This window comes from Paralichthys olivaceus, chromosome 3, assembly GCF_024713975.1.
Source record: "Paralichthys olivaceus isolate ysfri-2021 chromosome 3, ASM2471397v2, whole genome shotgun sequence".
In the NCBI taxonomy this organism is placed as follows: Eukaryota; Metazoa; Chordata; class Actinopteri; order Pleuronectiformes; family Paralichthyidae; genus Paralichthys; species Paralichthys olivaceus.
Genome location: NC_091095.1, coordinates 17,645,117 through 17,664,100, shown reverse-complemented (window position 1 = coordinate 17,664,100; position 18,984 = coordinate 17,645,117). Strand labels below are relative to the sequence as shown.

At 40.8% G+C, this 18,984-nt stretch overlaps 1 protein-coding gene across 2 annotated transcripts in view; it reads left to right on the top strand.

Moving 5' to 3' along the window:
* The first annotated feature begins 1,607 nt into the window (after nucleotides 1-1,607).
* yjefn3 (YjeF N-terminal domain containing 3) overlaps nucleotides 1,608-18,984 on the top strand; it is a 37,931-nt gene continuing 20,554 nt past the window's right edge. The window contains exon 1 of one of the 2 annotated variants that reach the window (XM_020080708.2): nucleotides 1,608-1,947. In XM_020080708.2, the coding sequence (XP_019936267.1) occupies nucleotides 1,880-1,947 (68 nt within the window). In that variant the 5' untranslated portion in view covers nucleotides 1,608-1,879. Of the gene's footprint in view, nucleotides 1,948-11,716; nucleotides 11,755-18,984 lie in introns of those variants that run through there. The other variant, XM_020080709.2, reaches the window with a different exon arrangement.

Sequence of the window (18,984 nt, the reverse complement as noted above, 5' to 3'; positions counted from 1 at the left end):
ATTTTGAATCTACCTCTTAAGATTATTATTTTCATTATTTCAACCAGTCTGACAAGTTAAATATGATGGTTAAACAACTGCTTCTGCGCTTGAAGTTTAATTTAATTTTCAATTTTTTTTTTGCCGTGTGATTAGCGAAGCACTTTGTAAACTTGTTTAGATAAGTGCTGTACAAATAAAGTTAATAATAAACTTTCAAAGATTCACCAAATCTGTGTGCATATCTCTGAATCAGCATCACCTCACCTACTCACAGACTTTAAAATGCATTAAAAATAAATATTTTTTTTCAATGCTCACACATTGGTTGTAGTTTCAGGTTTCTCAGCACATTTAATATCATAGTGGCTGAGAACAGACTTCACCCTTGTTTGGAAACATTTGAAAACCATGAAAGAAAAATACAGAGAAACCAGTTTCAGATGGATTTACTGTGAAATAAATATCAAGACAAACAACATCCAAGTTTCTAATATAAAGTATTTTATTCTTCTGGAGACTTGAGTTCTTCAGTTGATCCAAACCCCTCAGAGCCTCTAGATTCTGTATTAAACTCATGGGGTGTTTTCAAGCCTTTAAACAACACTCACACAACACACATCTTTTACAGTAAGTCTTATCCCATATCTCTGCCATTTACTCTCAGGGATTCTCTCAATCTTTGAATTTTTAATTGTTCCAAATTTTACTTCACTTCTATTTGTCCAAAATTTGCTGCTCCAAGCTGATAATTGCACACGCTACAATGATACACAGTTTTTGTATTTGATGCAACATCTTCTTCAGACCTCTGTTGTCCTAATTATTATCTTTTTTTCGTAGCTTTTTTATTGGCTTTTCTAACAGCCGCTCAACAATGACTGGCTGTAAACTGTAATAGCAGTATCGAATTCCTAGGTGGCAGAGTATACCAACATTACATTGCACCTGTGTTTTTCTGCAGTTGTCTTCACAGGAATTTGATATTTTTGTGTAACCTGGTAGAAAGACAATAACTGAGCCTCTCATGTGTGATATAAAACTAAGTCTGTAAGTGGAGCTGTAACGAGTCGTCATGGTTCTTTCTTTTTCTACGTTACAGTGCCTCGTGAGCCTGTTGAAGCTGCGTAATGAGCATGATGCAATAATTCCAATCATTTAAATCAAATCATGAAGACCGTGCATCCTTGTGTGGACCCTTTCACATCGTCAAACATGTGCTGCAGCTTTAGAGTGTTGCTGTGTACTCACTCAGGTGCTGTGTTGTGTACTTGTCCATGTAATGGGCTTCACATACAGTATACCTCCCACCATCATATGATGTGAGCGTGATTTCACTGAGGAGTCAAGTGTTTCCTCACTCTGATGCTTGCTCTACTTTCTACATCAAGGGATCCTTCTGCCACTGAGGAATACGTGTGATAGTGTGTGTGTGTATGTGTGTGTGTTTGTGTGAATTTGAGGGAAGGGAGGTGGGTGGAATAGGGTGGGGGGTTGCACCCTGGATGACTGAACGGCTGAGATTCGCCTGAGCCTGAGCCAATCAGCCGGCGAGCTCGGTGCCTCTTGATTCTTAATTGGCTGGCTTCCCCCGGCGAGCTCAGCTGATACAGAGAGCCAGCTGGTTTTATCAGAGAAAGAGCTGGGGCCACAGGGGAGGAGAGAGGCAGAGAGGCAGAGGCAGTGATACAGAGGCAAGATTCAGTGTGGAGCAGCCAGTAATTATCGTCCTGGGTTTGGACCAATCAGAAGCCACAGCCCATTTACATTCTCAGTGTATTCCCAGGAAAGAAAGAGAGGCAGAGGCAGAGTGACAGAGAGAAGGAACGGAAGTATTTTCTTTGGAGCGACACAGCTCTTCCTTTCTCATATTTGCTTAGACGGTGCTGGGTGAAAACACATGGACAAGATGAACCACAGCTCAGCTGAGGCAGAGGCTGAGACCATAGAACCACTGCGTTACCTCAGGTAGGCACCTGCCCATGTCTGCTGCATCTCTCCCATCCATCACTGCTCATCTGCTCCATGCCGCTCTCTACAACTCCATTCTGTTTGTTTTACAGTCTCGCAGATTGATCACAATGCTTCTAAATCAATGCACTATGCAGAAAGAGTGAAATAGTGGTGGGCAGAATCAGAGAGCAGGAACATCCAGGTCGATCGTAGAGGACCAGACAGAACTCTTAATTTGGGCAGACTGCTGGAATCACAGCAAACTTTCAAAAGATGATGAGATCAGAAGTAATAATGAGAGACGTCACTAATCGTGATGATAATGAAGATAATGGTAATGATGCCTGCAGAAATATTTTGGTCTACTCCGGTCTTGAATTTTCTTAATTGTTTCCCTTCCACTCTACTGAAGCCTCAAATTGCATTACACTATTGAGCTGTAATTGAGTTAGGAGGCCCGGGTTTAATTTGGCATTATCAGGACACATATGAGCAGCCAAGAGATTCAGTATCTCTGTGGATCAGATGAATAATCAGTTTTGTTATCTAACTGAAGGTTATTTTGTTATTTGTGCCCCGTGGCTGCATCAGTGTAATCTTTGAATATGAGAAAGAAAATGAGAGGCATACTTATAATGTCTGTGTGCTGGTGTAAATTCAGTTTACTGAAACGCACATGCTTTGACACAGACACACAAACTGCACATCCACATACTGATTACTATATTTGGTTCCACTTTAGATTATTACAGTCTGCAGCCCTTCTGGAATGCAAACTAGATAAACAGTCTTCAGTCATCACCATCACACTTTTGACACTAAAAATACAGCTCGAGTAACAATGTGGTCGACAGACATCAATAAAGATAAAAGATAAATAAAAGATTTTTAGTTAGAGCAGGTTTTTTATGGATAATGATTATTAGCAGTTACAGATTTACATGTTGGAAATGGGAAAGTGTAGCCAAACAATTGGAAGAGATTAGGAAAGCAAACAATAGGACAGAATTCAAGCACAAATACAAAAAATAACAATTCAAAAGTAGCTAATTTAAACCAAATTTGGATTTCAGTTTTTACCACAGTTGGAATTTGCTGATGTTGTGCAGCTACATCAACCTTTCATATTATTGAAAAGTAATATGTATTACCTAACAAATATCATTTATATCATTAATATATACATATATAGCTCAAACTAAATGTAAATGTGGGTACCACTGTATAGTTTTAGTGATTTTACACTTGAATAAAAAAAATATATTGCCTCAAGTTATGTCAATGGTTGCAGCGACAGGTCTAAAGACTCAAAGTTTGAAAAATTAAAAAGAATAATCTGCAGGTGATAAAGGTGTGAGTTTATGTGACCCCGCTCTTCCTCTGTGCTTAAACATCTTAAAGCAAAATGATCCGCCACTAGCATCACTCACCTTAATCTGTGACATTCTCAATAACGTGTCGGTACCAGGTTCGAAGGAACGAGGGGAATATAAATATAGAATATCTATAAATTAATCTGTAACCATGGTGACATTTTGGCCGTCTCCCATATAGTGAATGGTGTGATAGCCTATAAACGGCACATGACAGCGGTGCATACCAAACCCATCTAATGGTGTTATTCTGCAGTGTGGTGACAGGATTATAGTGTGAGGGCCTTTGTGGCCTTGCTGTTTTTGTCTCTGCTCAGTCTGCTGTTAATTGGGTGTGTTGTCACTCAAAAAGAAAACACACAACCCCAAATAGGAGGATATGTTAGAGGTAGATGTTATCCTTCTTGTTCACCTATAAATATACAGAAAATCACAGTGTGGGCTCCTGGTTTATTTTACAATGTGTGTGTGTGTGTGTGTGTGTGTGTGTGTGCACGCTGCCTAAAGACGTCTTCATACAGAAACCACAGCCCCTTCACAGTGACTCATGTGTGTGACATTTGATTTTACTGCTCTCAGCTCCTGACATCTGTCTATTTCACTTGTAACGTGTTATTGCCATGTCAGTCAATGTGTGTACCTACGTATTAAATCTATAATTAATTATCTCAATCATGTACGTAATCACAACCTTTGTGTTGCCTGCATTTATATATCATTCACACAATTTTGCACAATTTATCCTGTGATAAATTACTCCAAAATGATGTATAGATACAGTAGCCTATATATATGTATGGTTGGTACCATTCCAGTTAATAGCTGACAAGCTGCTGTCATAGCAACCTGTTTAAGCAAACGCTTGGTGAGGATTTAAAGAACAAAGAGAAATAAGGATGTAATTATTGTCTGGGACTTGAAGCTATATGACTAATGTAAAACAGAGGATAATACAAGCCCAGAAAGAGCTTTTTATTGATCCGTTATAATTGTAGAGAAAATGTAAGTAATGCATTAGCCACAAGCTACAGAAATCAAGTTAATGCAGGAAAATGTCAATATGTGACAATCCTGCTGTTCTAAAAAGTGGCTTTTAAAGATTAGAATTCACGCAGAGCACCACTCATCTTCTGCACCGCTGTAGAGTTGCAGATTAAGAATGCACCCGCGTGATATCAGAAAAATAAAGAGAAAATAAATTGAATTCACACTTGGAATGAAAATGAATTTTCCCCACATCGCAAATACACTTAATGCCCTAGGTTAAAATGCAGGTGAGATGAGGCTGGTGGTGACTTGGCCTTGGACTTGGAACAGTGTTTGCCTGAAAGTTAGGATGAGTAACATGCAGAGGGGGAACCCTGGGCTTGTGTGTATGAATTATTCAGGTAAATAAAGTGGCTCTACCTCTGTTTCCAAAAGAGTAATTCTCCCTCTTGTCTACATCTCACCACTGGAAGTTGTTTGGTTGTATGTATTTTTTTTCCCTTCTGAATAACAGAAAAAACTGTTGTCCTAACATCGGGGAAGACCTGAAAGCATCTGACTACAAAAGCCTAAATGTTCCGGGCCACTCTGGGGGTAGAAACTCAGAGGCATCTTTTTCTTTCAGAGTGACTCAACAAATGGTGTCACATCTGCCGGCACAATATGCCACATTTGTTCCAACCTAAGCAGCGACTGGGTAGCATGATGCTCTTTTCCCTCTCCTCTGCGCTCTGCTATGACAGTGATGAACGTCCTGGCTCTTTGGTCCACCTTTCCCCTTTCAGCCAACCACACCTGGGGTCTGGGGCTCAGTCGCACCAAGATATTTTCGTCTCTCCTATTTGCTGGTCTTCCTGTGTGTGAATCCGTCTGACTTTACCTGATTTGCCTTCACGTCTCTCCCAACATTGCATATAGGGCATATTGTTATTCCTTTGGCTTGCCTCCCTCCTCTCAGATCCCCGCCACCTATTCCCACGTTGGCAGCTCCATTTGCTTGTGTGACAGCTCAGGCATTTATGGGCCTAAATGTAATGACTGGGATGGATGCAGAGAGTGAAGAATGAGGCGAGCAATGATTTGCTACCAGTGCACTGTTTGTCTATAATTTCCCTCCTCCATTTAAATCAGATTAGCCGTTAAGAATTCTCCATTTCAATGTTTGATAGCGGAGCACGAGGAGGAGAGCGAGGTGGAAGGGAGGCAGGACTGATGCCCGGTTCCAAGGGAATTACAGCGTCTACAATTTGTCTGCCATTTCTAACCTTTGCCTCGTAAGCAGCACTGTGTGAAGGTAAAGTGTGAGATAACATGATCAAAGATGTAACCAGACAGCTTAAGTGCATTCACACAAAATTATTATATTACTGTGAGTACCTAACTTTAGCTATAGGAGTTGGATTATAACACGTTTTATGGTTTGCAGCCTATGTAAGTCTCTGGTAATAAGAGCTAAGAGTCTTCAGTCAGGCTGAGGTTGTGTCCGAAAACACCCACTCATTCACCCTGTATATATTTACTATATAGGGACCTTTATGTGGAGGACTGTATAGTGAGCTCATTGAAAAAAGAAGAAAACCGTTTTAGACACTTCACAGGTCATTTTCTCTGAGAAGGTAACTGTGTCATTGTTACAACAACAACAATGTTGACCAGTGGAAAATTCCATAATAAGTCTTATTTTAGTATTAATACTTTTAGGTAAAAAGTTTAGATGGCCTTCTGCCAATAGATCTCTTTCACCTAAATCTTACACTTGGACCTTAAATGTAAAGTAGATACGCTGTTTGAGATGTTCACTAATTTATCTATATATAGAGACGTTTCAGGCAGAATTTCCGCCTCCTGGAGGCTGTGAGGGAAAAGTGGATCACCAAATTAGAGGGATCTTCCTCAGGGAATCGTGAATGACATATTTCTGTCAAATCCAAAGTCAAGGGATTGACTCACCGACATCCATCACATTGATAGTGCGGCTTCAAATAGCCTATATATGTTATTTCACGTTGAAGCTGTGTAGCAGGTTGGCAGCAGATGGATGTTTCTATTGCTCACTTCAGCCCTTTAACCTGTTATTTTGCTGTTATCAAAATCCATTTCATTCTTCAGTTTAACTGACAGCACACACACATAAATAAATATTTGATTTCAAACTTAGACTTCGTAGCTCTGCAGTGCATTTCAGTTTGCTGGCACTCTTCAATGTATCGCGGTGTGACTGAGCCGTTGTAGTTCAGCTCTTTCAGATCAAAGGTATGAAAGTTCTCCAATATCTCAGTGCTGACAGAAGCTTTCATTTGTCTCACTGAAACAGAGCACAGCGTTATTATTAGGAACACACCATTATTTCATTTGGCAGGTCCAAACTGTGCTTTAATTAACTCCTGCTGATCAAACTACTGCTGCTGCTTAAATTTTCATATTCTAATAATGATTCTGAGATACTTTCTGGCTCCATTTAACATTTTTACTCTTAATCTTATTTGGTCCATAGATAGCAGCAGTGAACTTAGTGAGGAAAATAACCAACAATGCAAAAGCCTTTTTTTTTCAAAGCAGCCTTCTGGAAGTCTAACTTTCATTGAGACATATTAAATCTGATTCACTAACTTGTAGCATGTGTAAATGTGTGAGCTGCATGTGTGGGACGAGTGTGTGTGTTTGTTTACATCCTGAGATTCTAAAATTTGTGCTACTGTGTGTGTGTAGACGGGACGCATTGTCATCGTGTGAGGGCTTCTGTTGAAATAGTTTGTTTACTGCACTACATTTGGACAGCTGAGAGGAATCAGAGACCAAAAGCAAGAAGACAGAGAGAGAGGGATTATAGGAGAGTGTGTGTGTGTGTGTGTGTTTGTGTGTGTGTGTAGATGAGGGTGCTGGTAGAGGGTTTTTAAAAATAGGTGTTGTGAATTGCAGCCCTGTGGTTTTTGTGCTTCTCTTTCCATTACAATAATAAAGAAGAGATTTGAAAAAGAGCTCTTGACGGTGCCCCACGGCAATTTCTTGTGTTTGTGTGTGTGTCACGATTTAAACCAGATGTTGAAGACATACACAATGATACAAAAGCTGCTGTACACAGTAATATGTATATATATTAATAATAATGATGTCACACCTCTGATTTAAATTAGTTTCCTACCAGCTCTGGCCTTGTTTTGCATTATTGATTGAAACTGTGGCATGATTTGAGGAATTGATTCCTGTGATTGGCTACTGGCTTTGTTCCCAAACCGTGGCTGTGCATTGTCAGAGCGGCTTTAGCAGTGACAAGACTGATCCATCAAATCCTGTCTGGAGCACAGTGAAGTCAACGGTGACGGCGGTTTTAAGATGAATTTATTCTGAGAATAAAGTGACAGGAAGACTTCTTCAATCATCAGACATTTCTTTCCTTGAATCCTTCAAATGGACCATGAGGAGACTTTACATGAAGCGATATTCAGGAATTTAGTCCCCATCAAACCAATCCATCACCACATACTTTCAGAACTAGTAAAGATTTGCAGTTATACCAGTTCATATTGCCCACAATTCCCTATAACCCAACCAGTATATATCACTGGCAACAGGAAGGACTGATGTGCAGGGCGAAGGTTTTATAACCATCGATGTTTTATATGTTAAACTTGCTACTTTGTCTGTAATACAGTGGAGCGTAAATAAATAAGAAACATGTTGTACAACTGTTAAAGGAAGTTAATGAATCACTTTCCAAGAAACAGAGAAATAAAACTTGTCCCATTTCTTCTTCACCACTTAGTTTGGACAAAATTGTGAGGAAAACATTTGACTTGGAACAAGCTAATGTTCTTCCAAAATATAACATCTCAATTATGAATATTTATGTGACATTAATTAGTCTTTAATTGTGTTTTAAAATCCAACACACATAACACATGGGTAGCACGGATAATGCAGGATGTTTTTGAAGTGAAACCTCATAAAATAAAATGGTCAAACAGACATGCAGGTGCTATAATACAGTACACATAATTTGGTGGACATTGCCACTCCTTTTTACAACAAAACTCTCCACCTTTAATTTCCACCCCTTAAACTGACAGAGGTCAGAGCTGGTCCAAGGATTGTGAATAAAAGGAGAAATGTTCTCATGGCGACAGAATGGGAGCGATGCCGACGAGCAACTGGCCTTATGTGGTCTCTGCTGGAAAAATCTGGAGGGATGGAGAGGAAGATGCAGAGAGACCAAAATAGAGAGATGAGAGTAGGAAGAAAAAACTGTCAGTGTGTGAGGACCAGTAACCTGATAATAAGATCCAGAGGGGGGAGGGAGGGTGTGTGTTAGCACTAGTTCACTTTTCTGTCAGCCGTCGCCACTTGTCACTCCCGTTACTTGTGCAGCAGCTGCCATAGAAACCAACCTCGGCCATAACCCAGCGAGGGCTGCTGCCTGCGAGACAGACACAGGTGATGGGGACGCAGGCTGAATCTGGTTTCACTGCATAGGTTTTCATCGCAATTTTTTTTGTGCAAGAGAGTGTGTGTGTGATAAAATTGCTTCAGTCCCAGTAGTACATGATTGAAAATGAAATTGAATTGGCGGAAAGAGAGGGAGAGCCGCAAGAAACAGCAAGGAGGGGACTCTAATATAAAATCTTATGCACTGATGTCCTTTTCTCCCCTGTGTCTTTGTGTCTTTTGTCCTTGTGTCTCCGCTTGTATACGTCTTCCTGTGTTTGTGTGTGTGTGTGTGTGTCAGTTGTGTCGCTGTGTGCTTGTAGCCAGGAATGCTCTCCCACTTTTCATTAATTGGGTTCACATGTCTTGCTCTGCTGCGTCCTGATTGTGGTTCTGTTTTGTCTCTCCTCAGAGGAGCACCGTCCCAGAATTCTGATTATGCAAATGGATTGTCTTTTCTTTCATATAGCTGCGTTGTTGTTGTTTACCATGTCCACCCTGCTCTCTGGTGGGTTATATAAAGAGAATTAAAGTTGCCCTTCTGAAACTCAGGATAATACTCGGAGAACAATGATGTGCAAAAATAATTAGCTTGCAAAGTTTTATGTGTTGAATATATAACGTACTCACAGAAAACCATATTATTTTCCTATTTGTAAAGGCTGATAATGACAGAAGAACACCCCATAATTACATACTACAATTATTTTGTTTTTTAAAGACAAAAAGACTCTTTCTATCCTTTTTCTGGCACCTGTAATGAGACATGCAGTCGAGGTGCTGGGCAATTCTTTTCTCCTGGAGGCTTTGATGGATAGTTGCTGAGGCTAGACTCCCTAATGGCCTGCGAGCCAGCGGGTTAATGGTGATGCTGAGAGAGGCATGTGGTGAGAAAGACAGCAACCTGGAGAGCCAGACAGAAGAATCAACAGACAATCAACTAAATGTTTACCTAGAGAGAGCAGATCAAGACCCCAGGGAGAAGAGGAATGGGCGGGAGAGAAATTGAGAGAAGCAGAGACACTGGAAGACTGACAGGCGTTTTCTGTTAGGCTTTTATTTTTATATAACTCTATCTACTCTATGAGGTCAAATCAATTTATGTTTACTTTTTCTTCCTCCGACAACCAAGAATGGGATTTCTATGCTTCCACTATTTGGGATGTTTGGCATCAGTTAGTATTATAATTATTAATAATAAGTTTCTGTAGTTTTTCTGGATTCATGTCGGCTCCACTGTCATTAGTAAATGTTTGCAGCCATAATTATAAGACAGAGAGTGGGTGGCACTAAAATTGTCAACACGCTTCTCCAGAGGCTTTTCATGCAACACAACCAAGACATAATTATTGTCGGGCTTTACAAAATGAATAAGGAGGAAGAAAACATGACAAAAAAGGAAAACATTCCTCTATGAACAGGAAGTGCAGACGTTTTCACTTCACAAGAGCATCCGCTAATCCAACTACTCAAGGAGAGGCACAGGTACAATTCAACACTCAAACTCACTTCTCACCATGATTGACCAGCCATTCAATCTCTGGCCTAAGGAGAAACTTCGGTCTCCTGACACAACCTGACACAACCATTGAACAACTGAGGAGAGTTAGTTAGTTATAACCCTCATATTTTAATGCTCATGCATTTAGGTAGAGTGTACTCACTATAAATAGATTCTGCATGTGAATGTGGAGAATCTGGAGGTGAGGACAGGATTTTGGGGCTGGAAGCTTTCTGGTTTTTCTTTCTAGAGCAGGATTTGGTTGCCTGCAGGAGCACAGCCCTTGTGGAGAGCAATAGAGTTAAAACACATTGACTGAAATTCATCAGCTTTTTGATTGATCTGCATTCATATGCAAATAGCAGTAAATAGAGATTGGTCAAAATGTCGTCTGGACCTAAAACATCTACAAAAGGTTTCACTGTTTGTGTTAAGTGACGATAAACATTTGACAAGTGTGATAAAAGAAACCTATCAGACTTTAAACAGGTTACAGAGTCAGAGCCAAATTGGTTGTTCGGCCTTCTTGCACTTATCAAATGTTGTGGTCTGCATACACCAGCAGAAAAGGTTGTGTGGGTTGTAGCATTGACCACACTGAGAGCTTTACAGCCTCTAGTGGCTTCAATAGAGCAAAAAACAATGAAGCCACACTGCTGTTACACCAGCACAACACACGGCTGTGACTCTCGGTAAAATGCAGCTCTCTCTGGAAATGGCCCCACTGTTCAAATCAATTGGACCACCCACAGAACCAAAAGCAGGCCCTGTGTCGATCTCTCAAACACACTGTCAGGATGGATGGGCATATTAGGTAACAGGGCAAACTCTCAATGACCAGCAATCACCAGGCCACTCACACATCCACCAGCAGAGAAGCGGAGGCTGATGACTTCTGCTGATTGTGTCGGACAGTTCAGTGAGACCATGCACTTGTCTGCACCCCTGCAGTGTGAAAGCCTGAACCCTGGTTAGAAGTCTCCACAGTGTATTCACAAACGTACAGTAACAAATTAGAACTGTGTTTCCACCTGAATCAACAATCATTGCAACATTCAGAAGGAATGCATTGCTCAATTTTTCAAATTAAAGTTTATTTTGAAGCTGAATTTCTTTGGTCCCAGATTTGTCTCTTCTTGGGTTTGTTTGTCTGATGGGTTTGGTAAACATTTTACAGAAACTATGACAATCTAACAAATGTAAAATGTTTAGTTCTCTTTTTTTATTTATTTTCATAATTTTGTCATGTTTGTGAGTAAACCCTCATTTCACAATTATCTGAATGAACAGGTAATTTTTTGTTGTTGTGTGTCTGTTTATCCTCTCAACCCATAAAAACATAACTAATCAAATATGTTTTTAATCAATAGAGAATAAAGCTAAGTGAATATATGTGTGGAAGGAAAAGTAACAGGAAGTCAAGCAGTAGGACCCAGGCAAAGGGGTGGAGTCTATAAAAGGAGGTGGGAAGTTCACCTGGGCCTTTCTTCCTGCATTGAGGCCCATTGAGGGAGAGAGCATGAGGCCAGCCTTTGTTTGGTGTGGTAGGATCCTTTCTCTTTAAATAAATGTGTTTAGAATCATGACTTTAATAGTGAAGCTGCTGATCATGAAATTGCATCAAGTTAAACATTTGTTAAATATACGTGCTTTGTCAGATTGTTGATGTTTTCGAGGAACTTAAACTAACAGCATACACTAACACATAATGACAATGCTGTTAAATTGTAGTCCCATTAATATCATATGAGCATGGCTGTTTAAAAATAGCAGCCAGTCAGCTGCATATCTCCACCTGAGTGAGGGGACTGTGTTCCAGTTGTGCAAGGAGTAATATTTATTTTTACATTAGATATTCTTTTGTAAAATGTTTTTCCTGAATATTAATGTGTTTCTATTATTAGGCAGGCACTATTGCTCCCGACATTGTTGTGTGTATAGTGGTGGTTTAGTCATAATGTGCCTCCATATTTTGTGACCAGCCTTCTTTAAAGTGCAAACTGTTTAATTTTGGGGGTTGAGTTGTCAGACATTTTGGCCTCCTTTACTGCGATCTAGCTGAATAGAGACAATTCTTTTATATGATGCATTGTATATAAATTCTTTACATTTTGGTTCCAGTTTATTCTGGGTTTGGCTCATTGACAATTACCTGGTGTCACAAATGGAAAAATGCAAGGGTTTAGATTTGGTTTTTATCTTTGGTGGAGGCGTTTTTTGTCAGATGTCCACAATAATCTGTGAACTGTTTTATAATTGGTTTTATAATCTGTTTCCTTGTTTTATTTATATATACATATATATGCACAAGAAACTGAAACTTGACTTTGGTTGACTGTGTTTGCTGAAATGCTTTTATCACAGTTCTCCCCTCTGATGAACTGACTATCTTCTGTGAGCCACTTTCACTTCTCACTTGAGATTCTTTAGATCTGTCCTCATTTCGGTGATTTGTGCAACACAACTCAAGAGTTCGAGGATAGAACCCGAGACACATGTTGCTCAGACAAAATGTTGCCTGACATTAACCAACAGATCAGTGGAATGTGTGGATTTTAATTCACTTTATAAATGCTCATGTCTTAATGACCCAGATGCAGCAAGAACTCCACTCTTGATCCACTCATGAAAAATGGAGTGAGCCATTAATTAGTAAATATTTCTCCTGGAGCTAAATGAGAAGCAGAGAGACGTTTGTATTGATTTCATTCTTTGCTGAGCTCAGCTACACTTCTCTACTTTACAGATCTGATGGATTAGCCAAGCTTACACTTGCCCACTTGAATGTATATGTAATATCAACCAATATTCATTTTGTCCAAATGTTTGAATAATTAATACTTACTGGTTTAATTTCACTATCGCTTATCACAGACCGTACCAAGGCTGCAGCTGTTGAGCAAAGCTTCATGCAGTTGGAAGTAGAGGGTTGCCAGATCACAGTCGAGTTTCCCTCATCTCTAGGTCTTTCATTCTTTTTTATAATCAACATTTTGCACAAGAAAATAAAATCTGGCATCTTATAGTTGCTACATTGAGAATTTAACCCTCAGGAGTCTGCAATCACACAGGTATGATCAAATCATGTGATGTGACATGGGGGAACAATATGAAGATATACAATGATAAGTCAACATGCAGAGTTATAAAATGTGTTTTAAGTGTTAACAGTAGAATCAAGTTGTTGATTTATCTTTCTTCCATGGCACGCTCAAGAGATTTGATACTAGAGATAATGGTTTCTAGTGCTATGCATTAGCTACATCAACTGCATATAGTCCAAGCTGACAAATAAAGCTAGTGTTAGACTTTCTCTTTTTATCAGTAACCAGAGTCTAATATCTGCCGGATGGTTAGTGATACAAACCATTGTGAGTTGATGAGGGTGACTGCAGCAGTGACAGAAGCTGGCTTTGTGTGACGGTTCCTCCTCCATGTCACATCTATACCTCCCTCTCCCCCCACCCCACTGTTGCTCTTTAACCTCCTCATCAAGAGGGAGGTGAGGAAGATTGACTTAACACTCGTATAAACCTGAGCAGTGTGTTTAGGGACTCGCACAGACGCATGCACGGTCACACAGAAATCCACCAAATCTCACCCAGTACGCCCAGCTAGGCTCCCCGGGTTGCACAGCTTGTGTGACATTCTGTTCCTAATGTATGGGAAATGCCACATGTGCATACATTACAGCCGAGCCTGTCAGTGCTAAAAGCCATTGGTAGCCCGAGGTTACAGCTACACATGCAGACCTTTAACAGACAAGCTCGCCTGTCAGTGAGGGACAACGCCAATGGCCAGTCTGGAGCCAGGACACAGTTTGAGTGGCAGCTGGAATTTAACGTGCAGTTCTGGAGTCGTGAAGCTGTTGCATGCGTTAGGTGAATGCCTGTCAATACTGCAACACCATGCCACAAGGGCTGGTTAATTGCTCATGTGAAATGCCAATAGATGTTCATGTTTGAGAGATTGACTCACATCCCTCTGATCCTCTGAGGCTGGTCCCTCCTGTTTTGTTCAGGTTTATTGCTGCTGCTCTGTTCTCATTCGAGACATCTCACGTCGCAGCATTATTTTCATCTCCCCATCATTGTTGTTTTCGTTCATAGGATCCCTGAAGAATACTCTCTTCATCATCTCTGCCATTAGCCTCTGTGTCTTTACACCTCTCAAACATCCCCCCTGCCACCTATGCGTCGTAAACACCCCCACACACACAAGTGCCCACGCACACACGCGTGCATACACACATGACGGTTTGGCTGCGAAAGGTCGGCCGAATGCCAATTTCGATGTGATGGCTCTCTGGTCCTCTCATGATTCCCCCTACCGCTGTGCTCATCAATTATACACAGCCTGTGCATTGTGTGTGTGTGCGTGCGTGCAGGTGCACTTGTGTGGGTCTGCCGTTGTGTCAGAAACAAGTTCTTGCCTGGTGTGAAGGCTTTTGGCTGAACACGAGGGTGGGAGAATCTGAGAGATGGCAGCATTGAGGGGTTTGAGGCTGTGAAATCTCACCAAGGCGCTCTCTGCTTTTTCAGTTCCACGTGTTTTCTGTTTCCGTCATTGGATTTTTAAGTAGGAAGAGATTGAACAATTTATGAGTAGGGACTTCAAAGAAAGTGAAGAGTTTTCAGCTGCAGCAGATGCATTGTGTGCCTTTTGTCCTCCCCTGGCTTTGTTTGGGGATTCTCTCGTCCTGCCCTGCTGCCCCTCACCGATGGAGGAACTGGCAGGGTGGGTGCAAGACTGACATCAAGGTTCTCCCTCTGTTTGAAAAAGGTCAAATAAAGCAATAAAGAAAAGTAAAGGTTTTGTTGCAAAAATACCTCAGTCACATTGTAGTGAAACTAATCAAGTAACGGTCAGATTAATGCTGCTGGTACAGATGATTAACTTGAGCTGTGAATGGCCCTGCAAACAAATGTTTCTCCGACACACTTCCTCAGTCTAAATCTCTCTGATATTGCAGTCAGACCTGCAAAACTCTTCAAGTGCCTCAAAGAAATATCTTAAGCCTCATTTTCTTTCTACCTTTTTAATTACCTGGTAATTACCTTTGCAACTTTGTCTCCATTCACATCTGGCATTAAAATATGATTCATATCCTGACTGTATCTATAGTTCTATGATTTATAACCCAATTGCATTTCCACCTGGTTTCTCCAGTGTCCACACTGAGATTGATCCCTCGGTCCAGTACACGTCACATCCTGCTTTTGGTCTAATTTGAAAGAGTCTTTTAAACCATAGTGTCTATATAAAGATGGACACATAAAACATTGGTCAGGATTGCATTTGTGCACATGCAGTTTTTGACAAATTCTACAATAATCCTCATATCCTCATCCTCATTTCTATCTGTAGCAGTTTGTACATATGTCTAAATGTGTGGACTCTGTGTCCTCCTTATTTACTATATCCTTTCCTCCTCCATATTTGTCTTCCTGCTACACTTCCCCCACTGTGCAGCTACACTGTGTCCTGCAGCTAACCAGCCGTGACATCTGCAGCCAAATGGGTGTAAAAGCGTCAGACAGAGGCCTCATGGGATTATAGACCGATCTGAAAAACCGCAAACAGAATGTTGTTCACCACTGGTCGGTTTCAGTGGGTCATATCAATTTGATGTCAACATTAGCCACATAATGATAAGATCACTGACACTGATTAAACATTGTCTCATGCTGCCACATTAAAGCATTATGCTCTGGGAGTAGAGTATTTATTTAGCCACATCCAGCGGAGAGGGCTGGAGGAAGAGCGTCCTGTTCGTGGCAGGGTTTTATTAGTCTTCCTCTCTTGTCTCAGTCATGCTGGTGGCAGAAGATCTAATTATGTCCTGTTACTGTCTCCTCTGCTCCCTTGTCCTCTGCCTCTCCACCTTGCCTGTCTATCCTTCACTTGCTTTCATTATGTTGTCATAATAGAGCTCGCTGTCTCTACCATTGCTTTACTCAATTTTTTCATTTTATAGAATGATAAGGTTTTTTTTTTTTCCCGCTTCCAGTCTTCGCTGCATCTCAGTCTTTCAAAAAATTCAAGACGATGCTGAAAATACCATTTGATTGTTGGCTAGAACAGCCAGTACTCATGATGATCGCTGCATGGTGAGGACTGATTCCTTAACACCACGATGCCTCTCTCAGCTCCAGCTGGCACAACAACCATGGCTCTGTGCATTTCCTATTTTAGGATGCTAACATCTGATTGTATTTGTCAGATTTACATAGCTGTGTACCTTGCTCATGCTCAGTGGTTAAAATGAAACTGATGAAACTTGAACAAAGAGAATTTCTGTTTTAAATATAGATGTTGTGGAACTTGTAGAGAATGATGCAATGGTGCACGGGCTAGTGACTGTAACAAACACATCTGGCAATAATTGTGAGTGGGAGCCAGTGAGGGATTGTGTCCTTGTACCTGTGCTTCAATGCATCAACACATGAACGGCTTGCTGGGAAATTGATTGTTGTGTTGACAAAATAGCTGATAGAAAAAAATAGTAACACCTCTTTGCAACTGAGGGACATTGTTAAATGTGGTGAATTTGTTGTCCAGCCAATATGATGCAATACCAGCTGCAATAATTATTTGGTTATTTGGTAAAAATCCAACTAACTATATTTTGTTCTCCACCAACTCCAACAAGAGAAATATCTGTCTCTTTAGCTACTTAATCGTCCACTATGTTCACCAGCTAGCCATTAACTTAACAGTGACAAGACTGAGTTCATGGTTGTGGCCCCGGAGGCTCTGCTCCAGAAGGTTGGAAATCTCCTCCTCATCATTGACAGATTCTCCATCTTCCCATCCCCCGAGGTCTGCAACCTGGTTATCATTCCACCCAGCCATTAGTCCTGTTCATTTCTGTCCTGTTCTGTGTGAATTACTTTCTTTTCTTTTCTCTTTTTGACCCCACTGACACGTGTCAAGTGTCCTTGGGTCTCTTGAAAGCAATATATAAATTCAAGCTATTATTATTATTATTATTAACTGTCTGTCTGGACTTTAGAACTAAGCTGTTAGTGCAAAGAAATACAGTGAAACACTGTAGAGCTGAGAGGAACTAAAGAGTTGAATAATATTTATCTGCAGTTTCATCAAAACAACAACACATTGTCATTCAACATATTGATTATAGCTACTTTCATAATAGGGACAATTACAAAAATAATTGAAGGAAAGAAGTCAAAGACTCTGTTAAGATGTGGGACAGGTGATCATTTTGAAACATTATGAATTGATCTAAAAAGCCAACAAATCCAATCCCCACCCTACAACCAGCAGCGTCTCAGCATGTGTCCATATTGATGTAGGAATTGTACCTGAAATTGCAACTGCTGATCTGGTGGATGTTGAAATGTATTTTAGGTCAGCTACTGTATGCAAGTCTACTTTTCCTGTGATATAAATGGGCCTAATGAACTATTTTTGATGATGATGAATATGACAACTTTGTTGCTATGGCACCAAGGATGTGCATAAGGGACACACTAGAAAGAGAAATTAGGTCAACTTTTCCCATCTAAGCTGAATAAATACACTACGGAACTGATGCTATAATGAAAAGAAATGATTGAAAGGATTTGGTAGTTGATGCTGTGTGTGAAGTCAGTCTGAGTACATGTGGATAAACAGTTCCTGATCAGAGAGATAGGGATTTATAAATATAACTATAGCTGGGCCGAATCTCTTACCAGAGACAAGCTGCTCCTCCTGATAAATTGTCATTATTAAAGTTCAGGTCACTTAGTAACACACGTGACCAGTCTGTTGTGTTCTGGCCAGCGGGCTTAGAAATTGTGTTAGCCACTCTGCTCCATCTCCAGTACCTAGAGGACGAGACCCTGTGCCAGTGAAAATGAATCAGATGTGACAACATGTAATTTGTGATGCTGATGGCCCCTGGCCTCAGAGCGAGGGTGCAGGCTTTAAAGCCGAGGCAGAGGTGGATATTCTGGATAAAGTGAAAGGATTTAAGAGCACTTAGGGGCCACAGGATGTTGCAACCTGTGGTCAAGTGTGTGTGTGTGTGTGTATGTTTTTGTGCTTGAATGCATCTGTGTGTGCTTTATGTGTTTGCTCCTCCATCTATAACAGTCACGTGACATCTCAATATGAGGGATAAGTAGACCTGATCCACGGATGGACATAAGCATCTTGAGAACACTCACACACAGGAAATATAGCACTTACGTGAGCCTGCCAGCACCTGTGGCTTCTGCTGAAAATAATCTGTCCATGTTTTATGTGTACAGGTGCATGGCTGCTCTGAGTTATGAGAGCAAAACGCAGGAGCCACTGATTGAGATCATCTAAAGAATGTTCATCTCATTGTACCGGATATGAGGAACAATAGCAGACAGCTAAACTGATTAAGCCTGATTTGAAAGAATGATGCTGGTGGAGACGTCGTATGGATGTGATTGTGTTGCTTTGTGTCACACACACACACACACACACACACACACACACACACACACACACACACACACACACACACACACACACACTGCATAGCCAGGGATAATTTATTGCCTAAGGAGACAAAATGAATCATGCATCCTGATTGGATAAGAATTGAGCAGTATGAAGGGGTTCATGCTGGGCAGTTAGAAAGGGACCATATGGAGGAGCAGGGCGAGCTCCTATCTGCCAGCTGAGGCTGTTTATGACACCCCCCCACTGCTGTAGCCCCTGATCCTCCTGAAAAACACTATGTATCTTTGTGCTTCTAAAAAATCTACACATGTGAGTGTGAGTAAC